This window comes from Hyaena hyaena, unplaced genomic scaffold, assembly GCF_003009895.1.
Source record: "Hyaena hyaena isolate Hyena2069 unplaced genomic scaffold, ASM300989v1 scaffold_217, whole genome shotgun sequence".
Taxonomy (NCBI): Eukaryota; Metazoa; Chordata; class Mammalia; order Carnivora; family Hyaenidae; genus Hyaena; species Hyaena hyaena.
In genome coordinates, this window is record NW_024080849.1 from 508,286 (window position 1) to 535,506 (window position 27,221).

Below are 27,221 nucleotides of genomic sequence, written 5' to 3' on the forward strand. Positions count from 1 at the left end.
GTTGCACCCAACCAGTAAAAACATCAGCCCAGCTGTCAGTCCGCCAGTCTGCTCTACTATTATTCCCAAATTCACAACTTTCACCATGAATGAGAACCTCAACATTGTTTGTCAACTTTAGTATGACTTCCTGATTTCTGTTCTTTCCCAGTCCTTAAAGCAGGTATTTGAAATCTCTCCTTCAAAAGTCCCCTACTGCTCTACCTTCTGCTTATGCCTCATAATTCACAGGAAAATACAGACCTTTGAGGGGGGAGACAGGGAACCTTAAAAACGTATCTTTCAACTTTCTGCACCCTCAGCTATCACTTTATCTGTTCCCTCTGCTTATTAAAAAGGAAGAAATACTCCTCTACATACTTCATCTAGCTCTGGACCTAACTACTTCTGCACCTCCTCAGGAATCCTCCCCCATTTGGCTGGTTTTACCTCTAATATCTACCCTTCAACTAAATTTAAATGTTTATTAACATCTTAAAACAATCAAATAATCTTTCTTGAAGATACTATTCTCTTTCCATTTCAAACCTATCAGATGTTTACTGAAAAAGAAAAGTGAAGGAAGAGGCAACATGGATGACATCCAGATCTCTGGCTGGGCAAATGGGTGAGCAATGGTGCCCTTCACTGAAATGGATGATAATGAAGGAGGAAATGGTTTATAGTAGAAGGAGTTTGAAGTTGGGGCCTGTGGAATTTGAGGTGCTAGCTGGATATCTAAATGAATAGGACAAACAGGCAATCAGGTATGTGGAAATCCAGAGAGATTTCCAAGTGGCATACACTTGGGAGTTGCCAATATATGAAATGGATTTGAGCCATAGGAGTTTGCACGGAGTGATTCAAGAACACAAATGGTACTTTGGAGCATCACACACACACAAGTGAGAGTCATTAAAATAAGACACAGGGCACTTTCTATTCTGTACTGGCCACCTACAAATATTTCTAGGTATGGGGTAATCTATAGAGAGGATCAACAAATAAGCAGGAAAGAATACAAGATAACAGAGACATACAAGAATTAAAGGAGGTGAAATAACAGGACAAGTAGCAGAGAAAAGCAAAAGTCTCTGGGATCACGGTTTAGGGGAATTGTTGTTTGGGTCTGTGAATTACCACCAGGGTTTACAAGTTTAGTTGTAAGTTACCTGGGCTCTAGGACAACAGGGCTCTCCAGTTCTTCTAGGCTGTTGCTCTAGTTGAAGATTATATGCTTAATAAATGAATAAATAGCCGAAGCCTGAGATCCATGGTAACTACAAAATTTATCACCCAGTAATCTGACTTTCTTCCTTAAACCACTGAATCATGTCTTCCAAGGCGTCAAGTCTGATGAGCCATGTCACTCTAAGGCCCTCTGAGGATGCAGAAATTGATTAAATTACTAAATATCAATGATTCACATGATCTGCCTCAGCATGTTATTAAATTAATGGCAGGTTTCTAACAGAAGGTATTTCTTAAGGTTTTCTTATAGGAAATTCTAGAATGAAAGCCAATATTTGTATCATGTCATGGATTATGAAGCACTTTCAAACACAGTACCTCAAAAATATGACCTACATGATCATCCTATTTTAAAAGGATAATGAGAACGGATGAAGACACAACAGCATGGAGAAGTAAAATAACTCATCTAAATTATTACAGTAAATTATGAAGCAAGAAAGCCAGCATTAGTCTTCTAACTCATAACCATACCTGTTTTTTCCACAATTTTTAATTTAGTAGTGTAAAACATATTGAATCCAGAATGAACAACTTCCTGTATCTTCTTCACTTTAGTCATTAAATAGCAGAGGCTAAGCACTGTGCTTGGAAAGAGAAAAAATACTAATAATGTGCCTTTAAATCTAGGATCCTTACTCTGTTCTTTTATATCTGTTGCCAAGTACTTTTCTGGAAGGTAATTACCAGTAATTATTCTCTGTGATTGCTATGTGCATGTCGCAGACACTACCATTACTCTAATTACAATACAGTTAGCCAAAGCTGGATTGTTAAATTTCACTTCGATTCACTGTTTGTTTTGCAGACTATTTATAGATGTGACAGATGTATAGCGCTCAAAGACAATAATGGATTTGATATACTTTTCTGAAGCTGATATACAATACACAAAAACATTAAAAGGAACAAATTGGACAATTCAGTCAAGACTACAGCTGCTAAAAGGGTATTAGGAACGCTTCCCTCGGATTTTGAAGTCCCATTGCTAAAATAACCAGTGAATGGTTCTTTCTGTAACATTCTCAAAGTTACTAACTGCTAAGAGTGAACATATTCTGAAGAAGTAATTTAAATTGATTGTGAGGAGAAAAACAAGGAAGAATGAAATATTGCAATTTTTTACCATATTTTATTGCAATTTTTTAACTGTGACGAAATGTATGTAACATGAAAGTTGCCATTTTCATCCTGTTTTAAGTGTACCATTCGTAGCATTAATTACATTCACAATGTTGTACAGCTATCGTTATTTCCAAAACTTTTTCCTCGTCCCAAACAGAAAGTAATAATTTACTTTCCCAACCCTATGGAGTAGTAATTCTCCCTTCCCCTTTCAGCCAAGTCTCAACCTCTAATCCACTTTCTGACTCTATGAACTTGACTGCTTTAGACTACTGGGTAAAGTACAATCATACAGTACTTGGCCTTCTCATGACTGGCTTTTTCATTTATCATGATGCCTTCCGGGCTCATCTGTGTTGCAGCATGTGTCAGATCTTCATTCCTGTCACAGTGAAACGATGTTCCATTGTGTGAATGTGCCACATTGTGCACGTTCATTCATCTGTTGGACACTTTGGGTGTTTCTACTTTGGCTACTGTGAATAATAGTTGTGTGAACATTAGCCTACAAGTATCTCAATCCTTATTTTCAAACTTTGGGGTATATACTCAGGAATTAAACTGCTGGATTACAATGGGTTTTCTACAGTTAACTTTCTGAGGAATTACCAAACTGGTTTTCACAGTGGCTTCACCATCGTACATTCCCAACAGCCATGTATAAGGGTTCCGATTTCTCCACATCTTTGCTTACACAGATTTTCTGCCTTTTTGATTATAGCCATCATAATAGGTGTGAAGTGGAATCTCATTGTGCTTGTGACTTGGGTTTCCCTAATGACTAATGATGACGAGCATCTTTTTCATGTGTTTATTTTGCATCTGCGGATCTTCCTTGGAGAAAGATCTATTCAAGTTCTTTGTCATTTTTTAACCGACTTTTTGCTGCAGAGTTATTCTGGATATTAAACTCTTATCAGATATGTGATTTGCAAATATCTTCTCACATTCTGTGGGTTGTCTTCAAATGTCAGGAAAGTCCTTTGATGCACAAGTTTTTAATTTTAATATAATCCAATATGTCTACTACTTTTTCTTTTGTTTCTTCTGCTTCTGAAGAAACTACTGCCAAATCCAAGGTCATGAAGATGTGTCCCTGTTTTCTCCTAAGAGCTTTATAATTTTATTTTTTAAGTTTAGGGTCTTTGATGCATTTTGAGCTAAGTTTTGTATAGGATATAAGGTAACGACTCAATTTCATTCTTTTTTGGGTCATTATTCAATTTTCACAGTACTGTTTAATGAAGAAAAAAAGCTGTATTTTCAATAAGTAAGACACCATCAACGCTATACTGCTCGTCATTTTAAAGGCTGGCAATGCTCTGACAGTGAGTTTTATTTTTCAGTATTCTAAGATTTTAATGTGGAAAATGACATTCTCTTTTTTATGTAAAAATGTTTGTGCACAGGGGGCACCTGGGTGACTCAGCTGGTGAAGCAGCCAAGTCCTGATTTTGATGGAAGTCATGATCTCACAATTCATGAGTTTGAGCCCTGTGTTGGGCCCTGCGCTGACAACATGGAGCCTGCTTGAGATTCCTTCTATCTCTCTCTCTCTGGTCCTTCCCCACGCCTGCTCTCTCTGTCTCTCTCAAAATAAATAACTTAAAAAAAATATTTGTGGGGCTCAGAGCCTGGAGCCTGCTTCAGATTCTCTCTTTCTCTCTCTCCCTCCTCCCTTCCTTGTGCTCTCTCTCTCTCACTCTCAAAAATAAATGAAACATTAAAAAGTTAAAAAAAAATCTATCTGTGCACAGTGAAGGAAACCATCAACCAAACAAAAAGGCAACCTAGTGAATAGAGAAAATATCAGCAATCGATATACCTGATGAGAGGTTGATATCCAAAATACATAAAGAACTCATATAACTCAATAACAAAAATAAGTAAATAAATAACCCAATTAAAAAATGTGTGGAGTACCTGAAGAGACATTTTTCCAGAGAAGACATACAGATGGCCCACAGGCACATGAAAAGATGCTCCACAGAACTAATCATCAAGGAAGTGCAAATCAAGACCCTAACGAGATACCACCTTACAGGTGTCGGAATGGCTGTTATCACAAAGACAAGACATAACAAGCGCTGACCAGGATGTGGAGAGAAAGGACCCCCTTGTGCACTGCTGGTGGGGCTGTAAACTGCCACAGCCACTAGAGAAAACAGTATGGAGGTTTCTCAAAAAATTAACAACTGAAGCACCATGCATCCCTCTTTGGGTATTTATCCAAAGAAAGCAAAAACACAAATTCAAAAAGATGTAGGCACCCCCATGTTCATGGTAGCATTATTTACAACAGCCAAGATAGAGAAGCAACCTACGTGTTTATTGATAAATGAATAAATAAAGAGATGCAGTGCATCTACAATGGACTATTACTCGGCCATAAAAAAGAATAAGATCTTGCCATTTGTGACAACAGAGAAAGACCTGGAGGGTATTATTATGCAAAGTGAAAGAAGCCATACAGAGAAAAAGAAATACTGTATAATTTCACTTACATGTGGAATCTAAAACAAACAAACAAAATGAAACACAAAGTGACTCACAAATACAGACAACAAACTAGTGGTTGCCAGAAGGGAGGGAGTTGGGGGAATGGGAGAAATAGGCAAAGGGGATTAAGAGTTACAAACCTCCAGTTATAAAATAAGCAAGTCAGGGGAATATGATGTATAGCATAGGGGAACAGTCAGTAATATTGTAATAACTTTGTACGGTGACAGACAGTAACTAAACCTATCAAGATGATCGTTTCATAATGTATAAAAACACAGAATCACTGTGTTGTATAACTGACACTAATATAACATTGTATGTCAACTACAAATCAATAAAAAAAAAAAAGGAACAACAGTGAAAAATAACGTGGTGGAAGCAACCCCAAAGTCATCAACTGATGAATGGATAAACAGTGGCCTATCCGTAAAATGGAGGAGTATTCAGGCACTACAGAATCCAAGTACTGAAACAAGGTATAATATGACGAATCTTCAGAACATTTTGCTAAATCAAAGAAGCCAATCACAAAAGACCACACAGCATGTGATTCCATGAGAAGTCTAGAACCGGCAAATCTAGCAGACACAGTAGATTCATGGCTGTTTAAGGCTGCGGGGGGTGGGGACAGGCAAATAGATGGGTGATAGCTAAAGGGTATAGGATTTCTTTGGGGGTGAATGAAAATGTTCTAAAGCTCATGTTGGGGATGGTTACAAACACGAAAGACCATTCAATTGCCTAATCTGAATGGGTAAATTATATGGTACATGGGCTGTTTCTCAATAAAGCCGCTTTTTAAAAAAATATTCTTAATCTGACTTTAAAAATGCGAGATGTCCATTATCAAATTTAGATTAATAAAGGTAAACAAAAAGAAGAAAGTAAAAATAAGCTTTTAGGGAAACACACAGATAACATATTTATCGAAGCCAAGTATTCTGTGACCTAACTTTTAATAGCTACATAGATTACATATGACAGTACTATGACTTATTTAACTAAATCTCTTTCATAGGATGTTTACAACTGCACTGTCCAATGCAACAGACACTAGTCACAAGTAGCTATTTATTTTAATTAAAAGTAAATAAAATTTAAATGCAGTTCTACCACTGTACTAACATTTCCAGTGCTCAACACCATATGCATTTAGTGACACCTGTGGATAGCACAGAAATAGAACATTTTTCTCATTACAGAAAGTTCTATTGGACAACACTGCTTTAGAATGTTTCCAAGTTGTTCCTATTACAAATAATGTCAAAGTTATTGTAAAAAAAAAACTGTGTGTCTGTGTGTGTATGTACACATGTGCAAATTTCCTAGAAATGAGTCACTGGTTCAAAGCGAATACAAATTTTCAGTTTTTAAAGCTCTGGGTACAGGGATATGTCCATTTCCTTTATTAATTTAATAGATAAAGAATAGTGTCTTCTGTTTAAAAGCTGCACTGAGAATCACTATGTGATTCAACTAATACAGTTGACCCTTCAGCAAACGAATTGCATGGGCCCTTTACATGCATATTTTTTTCATTACGGTATAGTACTGTAAATGTATTTTCTATTCCTTATGATTTTCTTAATATTTTATGTAGCTTACTTTATTGTAAGAATATTACATACAACAGGGGCGCCTGGGTGGCTTAGTCGGTTAAGCGTCCGACTTTCGCTTAGGTCATGATCTCAAGGTTCGTGGGTTCGAGCCCAGAGTCAGGCTATGTGCTGACTGCCAGCTCAGAGCCTGGAGACTGTTTCAGTCTGTGACTCCCTCTCTCTCTGACCCTTCCCTGCTCACGCTGTCTCTCTCTCTCCTAGAAATAAATAAACATATAAAAAAAAAAAAAAGAATATTACATACAACATTTGTGTTAATCAACTGTTTATGTTACTGGTAAGGCTTTTCAATCAACTACCAGGCTCTTGGTGGTTAAGTCTTTGGGTGGGAGTCAAAAGTCATACACACATTTTCGACTATACCCCTAAATCCCACGTTGTTCAAAGGTCAACTGTGTAATATTGTATGTCAACTACACTTCAATAAAATAAATAAAAGTTGCATTGATTTGATTAGGGTGGTGGTGAAGTAGGAAAAGAGGGACAAAGATCTCTGGTGACCAATCCATGGAGATGTTACAAATAGGGTGCCAAAGAGGGCAGTGTTTGCAAATTCTACTAGAGTAGCACCAGTCTGTACAGAAAGGGGTGCCAGTACATCACACTGTCTCCACCATAGATCTTCAGTAACACCACTTTTAGGGTTAAAAATGAACATCTGTTTGTTGTCCATTTGTGTTGTTTTTTCATGAACCAATTTTTCTCAGTGTATTTTTCTACTGAGAATGATCACCTTTTTTATGATCTTATAAGAGTTCTTGATCTAGAGAGGATATGAAAACTCTGCCTTCCAAATACAATTAAATGTATTTCCTTAGCTTGTTATTTGCCTTTCCTATGAAACATAAGAGATTAACGGTTAGGTAGTAAAAGCTGGTTCCTTTTTCTTTACAGAGAAGGTTTTCCTGATTACAAACAAACAATAATAAAATTCTGTAGTAATTTTATGTTGGTATTTTTACAGTTCAAGTTAAGCTATACCTTATAGAACATACACTGGCATATGACCTAAAGAAGGATCTGAACATAATTTTTCCCGATGTAGAATATTCCCAAATCTTAATAAAATTCCAAGGGGGAGTTTTATTAAATGTACTTTAGAACTTTAATAAAATTCACCCAAGTTGCTAAGCAGACATCCAAACCAGTCATCCTTTTCTGGAATAAGAAAAGCATATTTTTATATTTTAGCAATGCTGCCCTTGGGGTTTTGTTTTATCCAAAAAGTATCATCTCCACTCAGTAGAGGCACAGATCTTGTATTTTCCTCAAAATAAAGAGAAAAATGAGCTACATGTAAAGAATTCAGAAGAGGAAAAAAAAAAAAAACAGAAGAGCAGCCAAAGACTGAGATTTATTCCCAGATCCATGAAAGACATAACTGTATTGACCAACGCGCTTTCCTTTCACAAAATAAAGGACAATTTCCTCGAGAGGAACCCCCAGAATTCCATGACAAATGTTTTCTTACTCTTGGTAGCAAACACTAGCATAATTTCTCACTGACAGATTATACATTATTTTCCATATGTAAAATTAAGTGATTGTTATTTTCACCTCCTTTTTTATGATTTCACTATGATTTTATTAGTCTCAAAAATAACCCAACTATGTTATACCAGGGGTTACACCTTCTACTCTTTGTGCTAGTTTTCCTATCTTGTAAGACAGAATACCATTGAGAAACCTGTATTTTATTTCAATTATGCAAGTTCCATGTTTGCAAGTAAACATTTATTATTTTTTAAAAAACCGATTCCTTCAAAGATCAATTCTAAAGCTTTAAACAATCACCCTCTCATCAAACAAATTACTGTCTCCTCACTGCGGAGGCTCCTTCTGCCAGTCTCATATCACAACTGGTTCATGCCTCTACTGTAACACTATTTGCACTATATTCCAACTGCAACTACTTTTAAGTGAGTCTGCTTCCCCTGCTCGCCTGGGAGCTCCCTGAACTCAGACCAAGTTCCACATGGTCGTCCTCATGTCCAGTTTCATCCAAGCATTGGGCACAGAGCCTAATAAATAAGACCCTGATAACTTCTGTTAAAATACTAGACAAAGCTTGTCCAAGAGCAACTGCCCCCGCCTTTCTAATCATTTAAGATCCTCATTTGGGGGCGCCTGGGTGGCTCAGTCGGTTAAGCATCCATCTTCGGATCAGGTCATGATCTCGCGGTTTGTGGGTTCAAGCCCCGTGTCGGGCTCTGTGCTGATAGTTCGGAGCCTGGAGCCTGCTTCACATTCTGTGTCTCCCTTTCTCTGCCCCTCCCCCAATCACATTCAGTTTCTCTCTCTCTCAAAAATAAATAAACATTTAAAAAAATTTTTTTTAAAAGATTCTCATTTGTCCTTCATATTCCTTTAATAAATACCTATCCAAAGCAATGCTCTTATTTACATGAAACTATGGTTTATAAATAGGGGCACCTTTTTTTTTCTTTTTTGCAAAGGCCACTCTATTTTTAACAAAGTACTTCCACACACATGGAATAAAATACTTCCTGTGACACACGTTATTGGTGTTTCAGTTTACAAGCAGAAAAACGGAAGCGACAAAAGATTACGAATTTGCCAAAGGTAACAGCACTGGCAGATCACAGGGTTAGAAGCTAAGGGATTCCAACTATGCGCGTGGTGGACTTTCCACTGCATCCAGCGAGTTTTAAGACAAGTAACCTTTTAACATAGTATCGGCTGTACCAGAAATACTTACACTGACCCCAGCGACCTGTTCTTGGGTTCAAATAATTTGGATAAAGACCATTTGGACGATCCATTTTCTGAAGTAGTTTCCGAATATGCATGACCTTAAGAAAAACAAAGAATGCGATTAATAAATGTCATCTAGGCTTTGTGGTTCTTCCTCACTCAGAACCTACACCAACTCCCCTGTGTGTGTGTATGCATATTTGTGTGTGTGTGTGTGTGTGTGTGTGTGTGTGTGTGTGTGGTGGTGGTGGTGGTGGTGGTGGTGGTGGTGGTGGTGGTCAGGAAAGGCTTCTACTTTATAAATGATTCATTATTTTTACCAGATGATATACCAACAATTTAAAATATGAAGAGCACAGAAAAAAACCAATTTAAATGCCAACATTTTAGTATCCAGAAACAACCACCAGAAACATTGGTGATAAACATCATTCCAGACACATTCAATATGTACATATCCAAATACAAAAACAGAAATAATTTCATAGAAATGGAATCATAAAAGGACATCTGTAATAAAAAGTATGAAACAAATTTGAATTTAATAGTTGAAAAAGTAAACTAAATTAGTGAACTGTAAATATTGATCCCAAAATAGATATCCTGAAAATTCCTAAAATCCCAAAAATTCTGATTCGTAAAAATCACCCTAAAGCTAAAGAGGAAAAAAAAATCACAAAAATATATTAAGGAGCTAGAAATGTCCTCAGGGACTTTATCTACATTTATGTATAGACTGGATGGATTTTGAGAGCACTTTCAAAAAAAAGCACAATGTATTCTATTCCCTGTATTCTTATTTGTTTAAGAATGTTCTTTTTACCTCTGAAGGATAACCTGCTCAGTATGCATGACTGAAACACCTTCACAGAACTTTATATATACTTCATTATTTCCTGGGCTTGAGCACAGCACAAATCCTGTTAGGACAATGTCCCCAGTCATCTTTCATTTGGCTGGACTTGGTCACCAAGCAGGTTTAGGAGCCAGCTCAGGGATGGCGTGTCATCTGGGTTCCTTCAAGGCCGAAGCCAGCTCTATGTACAATCCCAATCTGAATGACTCTGTGAACCAGAATTAGTCACTTTGAAATGATGCCCTTCGGGAAAATAAGATATTACCTTCCTTTGTCTTTTGAAAATTAGGTATACACTGAATCCTCTCTGCCTCTGTCATGGCTGCCTTTCCTTTCTGAATCTTTCCATCCATTTCTTTTTTAACGTCTATACTATACTAGCTTGTCTCAATTTTGTCTTCTAAGTGCATCATTGTATTCTGAACACTTCGTTTGTACTGCTTCCAATTTGGCTTTCATTTCTGGTGATCACTTTTTGTTGTAATTTGTTACTGACAGCACATCTCTGAGCACTCTATTTCTGTTGCTACATTTGTTTTACAGAGAGGAGGGCTTGTTTGGTCAGGATTTAATTGCTATTTTCTGAGAAGTATTTTTTGGGCATCTCCTATATATCCTGTTCCTTCCCCCCCCCCTTTTTTTTCTGATAATATATTTTTGTATAAATTCTATGCTTGTTCTTTCTGATGAATTACTCATTACTATTTTCCTTGAACCAGCTATTCTCGCAAGGGTGACATAAAAGGCCAGGAAGAGTTTGGATACTTTTGCTTCTCCCCAGATAACCGAGACTAGCAATGCAGCACTGCTCATAAAAGAAAATGTGTCCTCATACTCTTCCCTCACCGAAATTTCCTCAGAATTCTGTTATCCTAGCTTCTCAACACACCTTAGTAGGATTCAAAGAAGCACCCACCGTCAGCCCGTGACCTGCTCTCAATGCTGCTAATGAGAACTTTGGTTCTGTACCTCTAGAAATACCATTGGTTTTACAGGACTGTGCTCTTCTGGCCTTTTGTTCTTGAAACTTGCAGCCACAAATATCCTCTCGTTTCCCAAACCACTGTGCCCTTGATTATTTATGGCAACCTTTCTTCCTAGTTGACGTGAAATATCAAGTATCTCTTAATTTTGTTAAAAAGGGAGTATACAGTTCTTTTTCTCCTTTGCGTACTTTTAGGTGATTCCTATGTGTAAGATCCTCTACGTCAGAAATACCAGAGGCCAGAATGTCTTCATTTTACAAATGTATCACTTTAAATCTCTTCACATGCTTTTTCTTGGTTTCTACTAGAATTGTCTCCTGCTTTTCCATGTTAGTAAATCGGTTTTCAATTAAGTAAAGTCACTTCTTTGTTGTTTTTCATTGATCTATTCATTACAGAAATATAATGTTTAAGGCCTCAATTTGTTTCTTTAGTTCTACCATCGTTTTGTATCATTTTATTATTTGTGTTGAGTAATAATTTTCCTGGGTTCAACTGCTACTATAGTATAAATTACTCATGGTGACTTACTTTCATGGTGAAGCTTGAAACTGGTTTATCAGTCTTGTACACGCCATTTACCACCATGCTTCTGTTACTGCCATGTTGCAGTTTGTTTGCATACTTGCCATGTTCTCCCTCTGCATCCTGCTCACTTTTAACAAAGTTGGCTCTGACTTGAACTTTGGTTACGTACGTGACAGCTGCATTGTCCCTGAATTCCTTCCTACTGTGTGTGCAGGGAGAGGGGACCATTCCTTCCCTCCCGGACACAATTCGAGATCTGGAGTACTAGTGTTCAAGGAGGGTGGAGGCCAAAACCCTCTGGAGCTGTGCACAGTTGAGTCCTCAACACCCTGGGCACTGGTCTCCCCTGGGAGATTAACGGGGAGTACCAGGAGTCTGATGACTTGGTTTCTTTGCCCAGTAAGGATTGAGGACAAGGTGGGACACAGACTTAAGTACCATTCCAGAAACTTTTTGCTTTTTTGGAGGGGGAGGGAGGCTCTTACATGCTTATGACATGAGATTGCAGCCTTTCCCCCTTTCACTGATGGTGATAAATATTTGCAGGTCTTCGCTATTTTTGCCACTGTTGTTGATCTCATCAGGAAAGGAAAAACCCTGTGGTCTGGGTCCAGCAGTGGTCCAGAATTTTCTTTACTGAAAATTCTTCTCAACTGATGAAACAGTTCATATACAGAAAGGAATATATACAGATTATACTCGCATCCCAATTTAAGAAATACACTTCTAAACACACCTTTGCTGCTCTCTTTATGCATTCACACAGTACTGTCTTTGTACTGGCTATATTCACAGTCCTGAGTTTTATGTTCATCACTATCTTAACTCTATTAAAATCACTTCTGAAAACCTAAACGAAATATATTATTCAGCTCTGCTTGTTTTAAACTTCTTAAAAAAATTGTATCATATTCTTTTAATTGATAAATATAACTATACTTCTTCTTACAGCCATACTGAATTTTATTATATGAACTGCTGATACAAATGATGCTTCTATGTACAATATGATGTAAACGTACACATCAAAGAGTGGAATTGCTGGATCACAGGGTGCATGTATTTTCAACTTTACTAGATTTATCTTTTAAATGTAAGCCTTTAATGCTCCTCAAATTGTTATAATCTGCCACACTGCCCCTGTCATAATATTTCCACATATATGGACCTATTTAAGGAACATTTATTCTGTTCATCAGTCTATCTGTCTTTATGCACCAACACTTCCCCCATGAGTGTCGATGTGGATAATGCAAATCCACTCTGCATTTCCCTTCTATATAAATTCTAGAAGAATCTTGTCAAGTTTCATTTTTTTTTTAAAAAGAAGCCATTGGAGTTCTAACTGGCACTCAATTAACGCTACAGATCAAGCTGGAGAAGACTATACCGTTTAGCTATACATGAACATAATATCCTTCTCCATTTATTTAGGTCCTCTTCAATGTCATTCAGGTGTTTTGAATGATCTCACAGTTCATGGGTTCGAGCCCCGCGTAGGGCTCTGTGCTGACAGCTCAGAGCCTGGAACCTGCTTCAGATTTTGTGTCTCCCTCTCTCTCTGACCCTCCCCTGCTCACGCTCTCTCTCTCTCTCTCTCTCTCAGAAATAAATAAAAACATTTAAAAAAATTTAAAGTGATACTTTCTTGCCGACTGTAGTTGGTGCAGAAAAAGGCTGGTGACTTTTCATAACTATATTGATCTTTTATTCAAAACTATAAATATGCTCTTATTTCTAATAGTTTATAGATTAATATTTAAGGTAGTAAGCATGTAATCTGTGAATAATTACTCTTTTCTTTCTTCCTTTTCAATCCAATTCAATTCTTTAACTGTCTGTTCATTTTGTTTTTCTTGTTTTACCATGTTGGCCAGGGATACTGCAACACAGTGCTGAATAGAGATGGCAACGGAATTTTTAGAAACCTACTAGTGGTTAAGCATTTCAAATAACAGTTAATATTTTAAAGAGAATGGACATTTCTTTAGATAACTTAAAGAGAAAAAAAGGGGCAGAGTACTGACACATACCTTTCTGGAAAGGCAAACGCTTTCCAACCATCAATCGTTCAGTAAATCTTAAAGAATTCTTTTATAATAAACAAAGAAGAAGAGGCGAGAAAACTGACCTTTCTGTAGTAGACGGGGTCCCCTGTCAGGTAGCTGAGGTGGACAAACTCCATGTGCAGGGTGCCGAACTCAGCGAGAATACTGCTCCCTGCCGACGCCCAGCCCCAGTTCCGCCCCACGCCACTGAGTGACAGCAAAGGGAAAAGGAGGCAGAATTGGAAAAAGAACAAAACATTTGTTTAATGAATAGATAAGCTTTAATTCTTTTAGAAGTTATTATATCTAACACAATAGCTTATTTATGTCTAAGTTTATTATTTAAAATTTTTTGAATAGGTAATATAGCCACATGTTTTAAAAATCGAAACAATATAGAAAGGTATAGAGTAAGTAGATTTCATCCCTGAAATCTCATGTGTCTTCACCCTATCAGGCCCCACGGATAATCACTTTCGTTAGGTTCTTATGTATTACTACAGCATTTTTGTGCCTGTACCAGCAGTCCAAATATCTATTATCTCTTCCTCTATTAAACAAAATACAGCAAAGTATACAGACTGCACTGTATCTTGCATTTTACTCTAAGATACACTGCAGTGGTCATTCCATAATTGGTTCATAAACAATTTTCTCATTTGTTTAAAACAACTGCACATAGCCGTGTGTATGCAGATAAAAACCATATGATCCTGTCAATAGATGCAGAAAAAGCATTTGACAAAATACAGCATCCCTTCTTAATAAAGACTCTAGAGAAAATCGGGATAGAAGGAACCTACTTAAACATCATAAAAGCCATCTATGAGAAGCCTTCAGCTAACATCATCCTCAACGGGGAAAAACTGAGAGCTTTCCACCTGAGATCAGGAACACGGCAGGGCTGTCCACTCTCACCATTGTTGTTTAACATAGTGCTGGAAGTCCTAGCATCAGCCATCAGACAACAAAAGGAAATCAAAGGCATCAGAATTGGCCAAGAGGAAGTCAAAGTTTCACACTTCGTAGATGACATGATACTCTACATAGAAAACCCAACAGACTCCACCAGAAGCCTAGTAGAACAGATCCAAGAATTCAGCCAAGTTGCAGGGTACAAAATTAACCTACAGAAATCGGTTGTATTTTTATACACCAATAATGAAGCAACAGAAAGAGAAATCAAGAAACTGATCCCATTCACAATTGCACAAAAAACCATAAAATACCTCGGAATAAACCTAACCAAGGATACAAGAGATCTGTATGATGAAAACTATAGAAAACTTATGAAGGAGATTGAAGAAGACACAAAGAAATGGAAAAACATTCCATGCTCATGGATAGGAAGAATAAATATAGTTAAGATGTCATTACTACCCAAAGCAATCTACACATTCAACGCAATTCCAATCAAAATTGCGCCAGCATACTTCTCAAAACTAGAACAAACTATCCTAAAATTTGTATGGAACCACAAAAGACTCCAAATAGCCAAAGTAATACTGAAAACTAAAACTAAAACGGGAGGCATCATCATCCCAGACTTTAGACTCTAATACAAAGTTGTCATCATCAAGACAGTATGGTATTGACACAGAAATAGACACATAGACCAATGGAATCAAATTGAAAACTCAGGGCTGGACCCAAAGGTATACAGCCAATTAATCTTTGACAAAGCAGGAAAGAATATCCAATGGAAAAAAGACAGCCTTTTTAACAGATGGTGTTGGGAGAACTGGACAGCAACATGCAGAAGAATGAAACTAGATCATTTTCTCACACCATGCACAAAAATAAACTCAAAATGGATAAAGGACCTGAACGTGAGACAGGAAACTATCAACACCCTAGAGGAGAAAGCAGGAAACAACCTCCTTGACCTCCACCGCAGCAACTTCTTACTTGACACATCCCCAAAAGCAAGGGAATCAAGAGCAAAAATAAACTGTTGGGACCTCATCAAGATTAAAAGCTTCTGCACAGCCAAGGAAACAACCCAGAAAATTAATAGGCAACCAACGGAATGGGAAAAGATAGTTGCAAATGACATATCAGATAAAGGGTTAATATCCAGAATCTATAAGGAACTCACCAAACTACACGCCCGAAAAACAAACAACCCAGTGAAGAAATGGGCAGAAGACATGAACAGACACTTCTCCAAAGAGGACATCCAGATGGCCAACAGACACATGAAACGATGCTCAGCATCCCTCCTCATCAGGGAAATACAAATCAAAACCACACTGAGATACCACCTCACGCCAGTCAGAGTGGCTAAAATGAGCAAATCAGAGAACTCTAGATGCTGGCGAGGATGTGGAGAAACGGGCACCCTCCTACACTGTTGGTGGGAATGTAAACTGGTACAGCCCCTCTGGAAAACAGTGTGGAGGTTCCTCAGGAAACTAACAATAGAACTCCCCTATGACCCAGCAATAGCACTGCTAGGAATTTACCCAAGGGATACAGAAATGCTGAGGCATAGGAGCACATGTACCCCAATGTTCATAGCAGCACTCTCCACAATAGCTAAAACATGGAAAGAGCCTAAGTGTCCATCAACAGATGAATGGATCAAGAAGATGTGGTTTATCTATACCATGGAATACTACATGGCAATGAGAAACAATGAAATCTGGCCATGTGTAGCAACATGGATGGACCTTGAGGGTGTTATGCTGAGCGAAATAAGTCAGGCAGAGAAGGACAAATATCATATGTTTGCACGTATAGGAGGATTAGGAGGAACTTGACGGAGGAACAAGGGGGAGAAGAAGGGCGGAAATGGTGGGGGAAAGGGAGAGAGGCAAACCATGAGAGACTCTTGAATGCTGACAAAAACTGAGGACTGATGGATGTGGGGGGGAGGGGGGATGGGCATGGAGGAGGGCACTTGTGGGGATGAGCACTGGGTGTTATGTGGAAACTAATTTGACAATAAACTATTTGTAAAAAAATTTTTAAAAATTAAAAAATAAAAATATTTTTAAAAAGAAAAAAAAAATAAAACAACTGCACAGAATTCTAGGACACTGATGATTTTCAGTTGGAATGCCCCACCCCAGAGGCACAGGAAAATGTGTGAGAGGATTCGAGTTGTATCAAACCTTGAAGGTACAGTTTACACTCACTACGCTGGGGCCAAAGACATAGCATGTCCAAGAGTGGTTATGTCAGTGTCAGACGATAAAGAGCTGTCCTGCCCCAAACACTGACATACTTGTGTAAAAAACACAAGTATTACACGAACATAATTTAATCAATCCTCTGTTGGTGGTCCTTTAGCATTTTTCAAATATTTTGCTATTAATAAAACATCTACAGTGAACAATCTTATGTATATTTCTTTTGTGCATATATAGTTCTAGGGTATCTAGAAGGTATCCTGCTTTTTCCAGCCTGCCTTGTAATTTATTGGAACCTACACTATATAAATGAAAAAGCACAGACACTTTAAACACTATAAGTCTTTCTAAAGGTTAAGTTCCTTCTGAAACACAGGTTGAGGGCAGACAGGCTACTCAAGCTTTAGGCTTTAAGGGGAGTCTATGTCCACTTTACCTCTTTTTCTAGGGAGTGCCGTCTGGGACCGCAGCTGGAAGCCTGGGGTGTTAACCAGGACCCTGTACCTTGGCCACCTTAAACACGAATTTCTTTCTCCCTAGTACCATGTGGCTGCTAAATTTCTTTCTTTGCCCTTTAGCCTCCAGCTACTATTTTCTGCTGAGTTTCCTTGAGTCTTGCCCCACGCACGTAAGTTACAGGATCAGTCAACATTTGAGGGAAATGTGTTCAAAAACTGTTGGCCTTTTGCTCTGCAATTCCTTCCTGTCTTGAGATTTTGTCCCACCTGCCTAAGCCGCCCTGGCAACTCTAAGACCTGAGCAGAGTCTCTTCTGCCCCAAATGACCACCACTTGAGGATTGGCCTCTCGGCCCACACCATGATTTAGAACATGTCCTCAGGGAAAAAGCCAACGCTTATATTGACATGACCTTCTCCTAGAAGTCCTCCCTGAGTTAGCTGCTCCAATTCCATCAAACCACTTTGTTTAGCTGTTATGATTGGTTTTGTTATGGGAGGATTGGTCTGATAGAAGCTCTTTCATGGTGGAACAGGAAATCTAGGCTAATTATCCAGGTAGCAGCATTCATGGATTATCCCTATGAGAACTCTAAACCAGTCTCCAGGGTCTTTTCAACTTTTAGGAGGAAGTAAAAATATCAATCTTTCTCTTAGTTTATATCCATTTGTATGCTCACAATTTGATACCTCATTATTATTTATCTGTCTTGAGAAAACATTAAAATAGATAAAGTTCTTTAATTATTTGGTGCTATTTTCATATTGTCTTTGAAAATATGCTAGGAAAACACCACAGATTTTTGTGTGGCCTAGAAGTGAGAATCGAAGAAGAAATACAAATACAGTAAACTACACAGAAGAGTCATTCATTCCCAATATTAAGTGCCTACACAGAACGTTTCTGCTCCTACACTAAATAAGATAATTTTACACAGCGACAATTATAACTAAGAAAATTTCACAGAGAAACAAAATACTGAGTAGTAGTGATAGAAGGGAAGTTAAAAGAAAGGTTCTTTATATATAGTGTTCATCGAAACTGTTTCTGAAATGACACAATTCGCACCAAAACCTACGTTAAGAGAAGGAGCCAGTGATGAATGGATCCGGAAGAAGAGAAGTCCCAGTAGAGGAAACAGCAAATGCAATGACCCTGAGGAAATGGAAGGTGGCCGGTGTGTCCAGAGCTCAGGAAAGGGAAGCGAATGATACGGTATGAGCTTAGACGGCTAGGTAGAGTCCCAACTACACAAGAATTCTGTGAAGGCCAGGCTAAATTTAAAAAATTTTATTCTTAGTGTAATGGAAAGTCACAGAGGATTTTAGGAAATATAACATCACATTTAAGGAATAAAGCATACCATTTGGAAAGATTACCTAGGCATCAGCGTGGTGAATGGATTGCAGTGTGGTCAAGTATAAACACAGAGTCCCCAGGAAGTCTAACAACATCCTCTTCCCTACAAAAACTTTCTGCTACAGGTCCCAACTTTGAGTGCACTTCATTCAAGTGCCTTTAAACCCTTTTCAAAGCACTAAGTTCTAAACAAGATTTTTCACGTGCTTTATACCCAACCTCACAGGAACAATCCAAAATATTAAACTTGATATCTACATATATTCCAACAACTCAGAAAAATAAAAAAATAAAAAACCCTAAGAAGAAGATTTAACACTGATGAGGCAATGAGCTGCCAAAAACAACCAGATCATAATTTCATGCAAATGCTATAATTTTTAACTAATCAAAAATATAAGGGGTAGATATTAAAATGTACATATATACATCAAAGAAACGGAACAAAAAATATGTAACGAAACATGTAACCAAAAAACAAACAAGCAAGCAAAACCCATGATCTCTCTTGGCTGACCACCAGCAAATGGAGCTTAGAAATGTTTGATAAGCTTCTGGTGGTTTACAAGGCAAATCAAGTCATGTATCCTACATCGTATTAAATGTGTTTGATAATGAGTGATCTATATTTTATTTTTGTTTTGTTCAAAGTCCATTGAAAATCTTTAATCAATGAGTTCAAGAAATGAAATAAAGTTTTTAGTGTACTGCAATTATTAAAAACAAAGCATGTAGACAGCTTGGCACTGAAATTTACCTGAGCAAAAGCAAAGGAGGAATTAAAAAAATTAAATGATATAAACTCAAACAATGTATAATGTTTAAATGGGAGTATCTTGACCTATAGGAAGACTCCTGAGGGAGCTCCTATTTTTAATTAAATACAGTTATATACTTCAGTGGAAAAAAATTCAGAAGACTGATGATTTTGCATCAGCTAAAGAGGAAGAAATACTAAAGCAAATTAAAAATAGAAGTTTTATACCAAAAAACTCCAAATAATCCAATTAAAAAAATTGGACAGAGGACTTGGACAATTTCCCAAAGAAAACAGAATAACCAACAGATATATGAAAAGATGCTCAACATCACTCATCATCACGGAAATCAAAACCACAATGAGGTATCACCTCACACCCGTCAGAATGGCTAAAATCAACGGCACAGGAGAGAACAGGTGTTGGCGAGGATGCGGAAACACAGGAGCCCTCCCACTGGTGGGAATGCAGGCTGATGCAGCCACTGGGGAAACACTATGGAGGTTCTTCAAAAGTTCAAATTAACACTACCCTATGATCTACCAATTCCACTACTGGGTATTTACCCAAAGAATATGTAAACATAGGTTCAAAAATGCCCCTCTATGTTTACTGCAGCATTATTTACAATATCCAAGATAGAGAAGCAACCCAATTCTTCCACTGATAGATGAATGGATTAAAAAGATATGGTACATATAGATTTATATACAATGGAATATTACTCAACCATAAAAAATGAAATTTTGCCATTTGCGACAATACAGTTGAATCTAGAGCGCATAATGCTAAGTGAAATTAAGTCAGAGAAAGACAAATATCATATGATTTCACTTGTACATGGAATTTAAGAAACAAAACTCTTAAATACAGAGAACAAACTAGTGGTTGCTAGAGGAGAGGTGGGTGGGCTGTCTGATTGATAAACACTGAGAAACGTATAGAATTGCTGCATCATTATAACATGTACCCGAAACTAATATAACAATGTACACTCATTATACTTGAATTAAAAAAAGAAAAACTCTGTAAAAGCACTCTGAACGAAAAGGATCACATTTGTGAAAATACCCAGCTAAAATATTTACGCATTTTAAACTGTAAAAATTGAAGAATTGAGAATATTCTGCTTTTGAGCAGAATTTCCTCTGAGCAACTGTTGAGAGAATACCTTCTCAAAGAAAAGCACATGAAAGAGTCAATTGAAGGTACCAATAATTTCAAATTTGGATAAATATACAAGGATACAGGTCTGTATTTGTGTAGAAATGGTTTCATTTTGGAAAACCATTTTTGAACAGAGCTATTTGAAAGGTCATCCAATAAAAGAAAACTAATTTTTCAGTCTTAAACATAAGAAATTAAGTAAATAACCTAATAGCTACTTCATTCACTCTTGGGTGTAATTGTATACTTAACTGTGCCCTTATAAATAAAACACTTAATGGTTATGCTCATTATGAATGACATGTTTTTTAAATTTAGCGTAATGTAAATATTTTCCCTATGACAAGATTTAAGCAGCTGCACGTTATTTTGTTATGTACTACCAAAATCTGTTTACCCAATGACCTTCCTCTTGGACATTCAGTATGTCTCTGTTTTCATGAAATACGCTATGGTAAATACCATTTTGTAAATGTCTTAGTCCATGCCTCCAATTATTTCCTTAAAGTGAACTGCCAGAGCTGGAATTGCTGGGTCAAAAGGAACAAGTTTTGAGGGCTTTTGATAGATAATGACAGACGTCTCTTCAAGGATGCTAGGTACAAGGAAAGCTGTGATGTAAGAATGACCTTCCCACATCCTTATCCACAAGAGAGGTTACATGTTAGAAAAAAAAAAAAAAGGAAACCTTCCCTACTTGGCAAAAATAGATGCAACGGTTTACTTAATTTTTATTTTAATGTGAAATCTCATTTTTGTTACATTTTCACTCAATGGGGGAGAAGGGAAAGGTCATATAGTCAATGATTTAAAATTCAAAAGATACGAAACAGACTTTTAACTGCAGAGAACAAACAGATGGTTCCCAGAGGGGAAGGGATGCGGGGATGGGTTGAAGAGGTGATGGGGATTAAGGAGGGCACTTGTGGTGAGGAGAATCAGGTGATGTACGGATGTGCTGACTCACCATAATGCACACCTGAAAGTAATATTACACCGCCTCTTAACTAGCTGTAATTTAAATAAAAACTTTACAAAAGATATGAAGCACAGCACAAAGTACAAAGTCTCCCTTTAAATCCTGTCCTTCATCCATGACTTCCCGGCTCCAAAGCCAGCCTTTGTTTGGACTTCCTCATCTAGTCTTTCAAAAAATTTCACACCTATATAAGGCATAATTTGAATTATTAGGTTAGGATTTAAGCTCACTTTATATGTCAAATGGTCATTTACTTCTGTTTTTAATTTTTTTTATTTTTCCCAAACTTTTTCTTTTTTTGGAATTTTTTTCAAATTTAATAATGTCTTCAATCAAAGACCACTGATATTTTTTGTTGCTTTTTTCCTTTCATAGCCCCTCAGCCAACTCCGGTCTATTTATTTTCCTTTTCAAAGAAACACACTGAAGTATGAAAAGACCTCTGCAGTCAAATCACATTTTCCTTCCACCTGGTCTCAAACAAACCATTAATCTACTTTCTCACATTATTCATTAGTTCTGTATGTTCCAGATTTTTATGTGAACGTAATCACACAGTACACATTCTTTGGCATTTGACTCTTTCACCTACCACATCTCTGAGGTTCATCTATATTGCCATCTCTAATAGTTCAATTCTTTTTATTACAAGGGAGTGCTCCATTGTTTTAATACCACAACTACTTAGTTATGCACCTGTTAGATAACCACTGAGGTTGTTTACAGTTTGGGGCTGTTATGAATAAAGTTGTTATGAATGACCTTTGTACAAACATATGCTTTCATTTTTCTTGGGCATATAAGTACCTGAGGAGTATAATTTCTGGGTCATATAATAACTTTTAACTGTATAAAACTGTTTTTGCAAACTGGCTATACCGTTTTATATCCCACCAACATAAGCCTAATATTTTGCTTTTCTGAGGTTTATTTTTTATGATTGGTTCTTTAGTCCTCGTTTCCTGCCTTCATCTGGGTTGAGTGCTCTTTAGTACTCCCCTTTCTTCACTGGCTTCTTTTTGCATGTCTGACTGCTTTACAGATTACAATATGTACCAATAACATATCACAGTATCCCCTTCACACGTAACATCACAACACTGTCACGTTCTCGTGCCATCCTCTGTGCTCGTGTCGTCACACGTTTCTCTTCTATGTATATTATAGGCCTCCAGTGTGAGGTTATCATGCTTGCTTTCAATAGCCCATTGTCTTTTAAAGAAAACTGTCAGACCAAAAAAGTAAGCTTTTTATATTTTTTATTTATGTATTTACTCTGTTAACTGTTCTTCCATTTTTTTTATGTAGCTCTGCCTTTCCATCTAGGGTCATTAAAAGTTCTTTAACATTTCTGGTTATGAGGCCTGCTGGCAATAAATTCCTTAAGCTTCTGTTTGTCTTCAGTGTCTTGATTTCACCTTCAGTTTTGAAAACCACTGTCAGTGATTACAGAATTCTAGACAGACTTTTCTCTTTCAGCACTTTCAAGATGCACCCCATTGTCTTCTGGCCTGTACTGCTGTACTGCCTCAGACAAGAAGCAAGCAAGCAGTACTTCTACCCTTTGTTCCCTGTGCGTAATGTCATTTCTCCTCTGGTGTTAAAAAAAAAAAAAAGATTTTTTCCCCCCACTGATTTTCACCCATTCATTAGGCTTCTTTATGTTACCTTGTTTGGGTTTCATCAAGTGTCTGGGATCTGTGGGTTTATAGTAGTTTATCAAATGTGGAAAATTTGGGGCCCATTTCTTCTTCAAAATTTTTCTGCCACTCCTCCTGCCCTTCCCCCCCCCCCCCAAACTACTCCATTATATGAATGCTGAACACGCGATACTGTCCCGTAGGTCAGTGGCTATACAGGCTATGCCCCTTTCATTTTTCTTTCTGTGCTTCGGTTTGGGTGGTTAATACTGCCATGACTTCAAGCTCATGGATTTTGTCTGATGTGGTGTCAAATTTGCTGCTGAGCTGGTCAAGCACACTTTTTATTTCATATATTTCTCAGCACTACAAGTTCCATTTAGTCCTTTATAAAATCTCTCTTCTCATTTGGTTCATATTTCCCTTTAAATCCCTGAGCATACTTAAAATAATAACTATTTTGAAGTCCTCTACTGAGATCTGCATCACCTGTTATTTGTGCATGCTTCTACTGACAATTGTTTTCCTCCTGATTAAAGGTTACATTCTCCTGAATATATGAATTTTATTACCTTCCTTTAAAGCATTTTCAATTTTCTCTTGACTGTTAAATACGTGGTGGACAGCTTAGCCCGTTCAAGAATTGTTTCCAGGCTTTGCTAGGACAAATTGACGTTGTTTTCAGTCTGTGGCTAGTTTAGTTCTTTACTAAGGCATGAGCTTTCCGCACAGAGCTTCAACCTAATATCCTTACTGTTCAAAAGATGTTTTAATTTTTTAACTGGCCAATGTAGTCAACTGTTTTATTATTCTGATGGTTTGTCAATTGATCATCTTTTTCTTCTAGGAAAGCAATCATATGATCTGTTATTAATTATAATTTTGTCTCCAATCCATACCTTCAGGTTATTCCTTTTTCCTATTTGGTTACACTTGTTAAGACCTCCAGAAAAATATGAGAAATCCATTCTTATTCTTTATTTTAATGTTATGTCTCTTACATTTCATTAAATTTTGTGTTTAATCAAGGCTGTACAACTTCTAGGCTTTTTATCACGTTAGAAATCTTTGGTGCCCAGATGACATAAATAAAGTCATTCTCTATGTTTTCCTCTAGAATTTATGCTCCCAAAAAGTATCAATGAATATTTAAAAGGTTAAGCATTTTTAAGTGAACTTAAATGTTCAGAATCTATGTAAAAGAAGCCTTACACCGCGACTGACACAGAATAAGATTTAAATAAGTGAAAAGACATAACTTATTATACAGGAAAGGAAGATTTAATGTAAAGATGTTCCCTAAATTAATTTCTAAATTCAGTGCAACCCAACTACAGAAGATCAAAAAATAAATAAACACAGTAATTCTAAATTTCATATGAGGAAAACAAACATGTCAGAAAAGGTGATACTCAAAAACAGGATAGTAAAGGGACCAGTACAACCAGACAGTAAAGCAATTACAGCACAGTAATTAAACTGATGTAGAGTTAAAATAAATACACTAATTAATGCAACAGAATAAAGTCTAGAAAACAGATTCACATATATTTGGAAATACCTTTTACATTTTATTATACTTTAGCATAAAATTATTATTTCAGTAGGCACCAAGCAGTTATTCAATAGATGTAAGAGCCATAACCTAAACACCTCGAAAAAAATAAAGCTCAGTTTTTATCTTCCTTCCTGTACTGCAATACATTCCAAATGGATCAAAGCTATGAGTGAAAAATTAAACCATCATTATACTAGAAAACATGTAATTCTTTGAAGAAAAACCTCCCCTAAATAATAGCAAAAGGTATTTGCAACATATATGACAAAGTACTGGTTTAGCTAAAAGACAAAAATATCTTAAGGATTGATTTCTTTAAAATATCCACTAGAAAACACAAGAAAGCTGTGCACTGAATAAAATGTACCCAACCTCACTCAAAAATCAGTGAAATGAAAATTAAGGTCTCATTTTGTATGTGATAAAAATAAGCCGTTATCTGCAGAATGTTAGAGAAGATGCACTCTCTCATTCACTCATTGTGGAAATGTCAACTGGTATGTCCCCTATGTGCCCCTCAATACAAAAAAAGGCACATAACTCTCTGATCCGGCATTTCTGCCAGAGACATCCCGGCACATACACATATGCCCATGCATAGATATGTCCCCAGCCTCAACATATGCAGGACATTGCTTCTAGTGGTTTTAGTAGCAAAAATCTGAAAACAGTTTAACAGTTCGTTACTATCAGACTCATTTTAAATTAATGGCCATACTTTCATAATCACTGCTATAAAAAATTCTTAAAAATAATTGGTAGGGGCGCCTGGGTGGCTCAGCCGGTTAAGTGTTCGACTCTGGATTTTGGCTTAGGGTCGTAAGACTGAGCACCGACTTGGGTTCTGTGCTGACTGCTTGGGATTCTTTCTCTCCCCCTCTCTCTCCCCCAACTCTGTGTGCGCATGCACGTGTTCTCTTTCTGTCTCTCTCAAAAGAAACATAAAAAAAAAAAAAAAAAAAAAAAAAATGCAGTAAATATACATAAGTGTTGATATGGAATAATTTTCAAGACATACTGATAAATGAAAATGACAAGGAAACAACACACACATACAAGGGCATGTAGGCATATATAAGCACATTACCTGTCTGGAAGGATACTCAAGAAATTGGTAATAGTGGCTTCCCTAAGAGTCTAGGGGTTTGGAACTGAAGACTGACTTTATAGCGAGTATATGCTATTTCCTACACGTATATTCACCCAATACATGTTTTCTTTTTCTTAAAGTATCTTTCTAAATAAAAAGAGAAGAGAAAGAGAGTGGGCAGAAAAGGGGAGAGAGAGGGGGAGGGAGCGGGAAGGGAGAGGAATAAAGGGAGAAAGGAGGGAGCAATCTATTTTATTGTTGCTTTATGTAGTCTTAGGAGGAGGAGGAAAAGAAGAAATAGTAAGACAGTGAATTCTGATTCATGCTTAGAAGTGATAAAATAGGCTTATTTAATACAAAAGTAGGGTCATATTCTTGTATATACTGCTTTTTCACGTAACACCCGCGTCACAAGTATTATCTTTCTTCAAAATTTCACTTTCAGAACACCATTTCAAATGGCTGGGTCACATTTCACTATATGGACATGGCACTGTTCTGTATTTAATGTACATTCTATTTTTATTAATATACATGTCACTGCTATGAGCATCCATACAATTAAACCTTTGTAAACACTTTCGCCTACTTTGTATTAAGATACGTTTCTAGATGTGAAATTACAAGGTCAAAGGGCAGGCATATTTCAAAGTTTCTAAAGCCTACTGATGCTCTCTGTCTTCCAAGTTACTATAATTCTAACAACTTATGTGGTTCTCATTTCTTCGCTTTGTCAGTCCTAAATAATACAAATTTCTTTTTGTCAATTTTCTAGGTAAGAAAATACAATCTTATTTCAAACCTAAATGTTTTTGATTACTAAAGTGACTGACTTTATCTTTGACCATACTTATGCATTTTGGGTTTTTTTTTATGTTTATCTTTGACCATATTTATATATTAAGAAAGACACTCATATGCTATTAATACCACTACTGCTATTCACATTGTTCTAGTTTGTCATTTCCCTTAAATTTTATGCATGATGTTTTATAAAAGCTTTTTCAACATGATTGTAAAATTCAAGAGAAGCAAGCAGATGTTTAAAATTTAAATATTTCTTGAAGTAAAACTTTGTTAAATGCCTATTTTCTCTGCCTCGTTGATTGGGCTCTGCAAATTTTAAGGTATGCAATCTTTTGTTTTAAAATTCCAGTATAGTTAACAGAGTGTTACATCAGTTTCAGCTGTGAACATAGTGATTTAACAATTCTACATTACCCAGTACTCACGTTACAAGTGTACTTTTTTTTTTTATAAGTGTATTTATTTTGAGAGAGACAGAGACACCGCAAGTTGGGGAGGGGCAGAGAGAGAGAGGGAGAGAGAGCGAGTCCCAACAGGCTCCATGCTGCCAGCACAGAGCCCGATGTGGGGCTCGAACTCATCAAAGTGTGAGCTCATGACCTGAGCCAAAACCAAGAGTCAGACGCTCAACCAACTGGGCCACCCAGCGCCCTGTGATAGTG

The 27,221-nt window shown here is 37.0% G+C and overlaps 1 protein-coding gene across 3 annotated transcripts in view; it reads right to left on the reverse strand.

Moving 5' to 3' along the window:
- MAN1A2 (mannosidase alpha class 1A member 2) overlaps window positions 1–27,221 on the reverse strand; it is a 174,281-nt gene that overhangs the window by 57,798 nt on the left and 89,262 nt on the right. For all 3 annotated transcript variants that reach the window (XM_039242727.1, XM_039242725.1, XM_039242726.1), the window contains 2 exons: window positions 13,693–13,816; window positions 9,196–9,289 (listed from right to left, as the gene is read on the reverse strand). In XM_039242727.1, coding sequence (XP_039098658.1) covers window positions 9,196–9,289; window positions 13,693–13,816 — 218 coding nt within the window. The remainder of the gene's footprint in view (window positions 1–9,195; window positions 9,290–13,692; window positions 13,817–27,221) is intronic.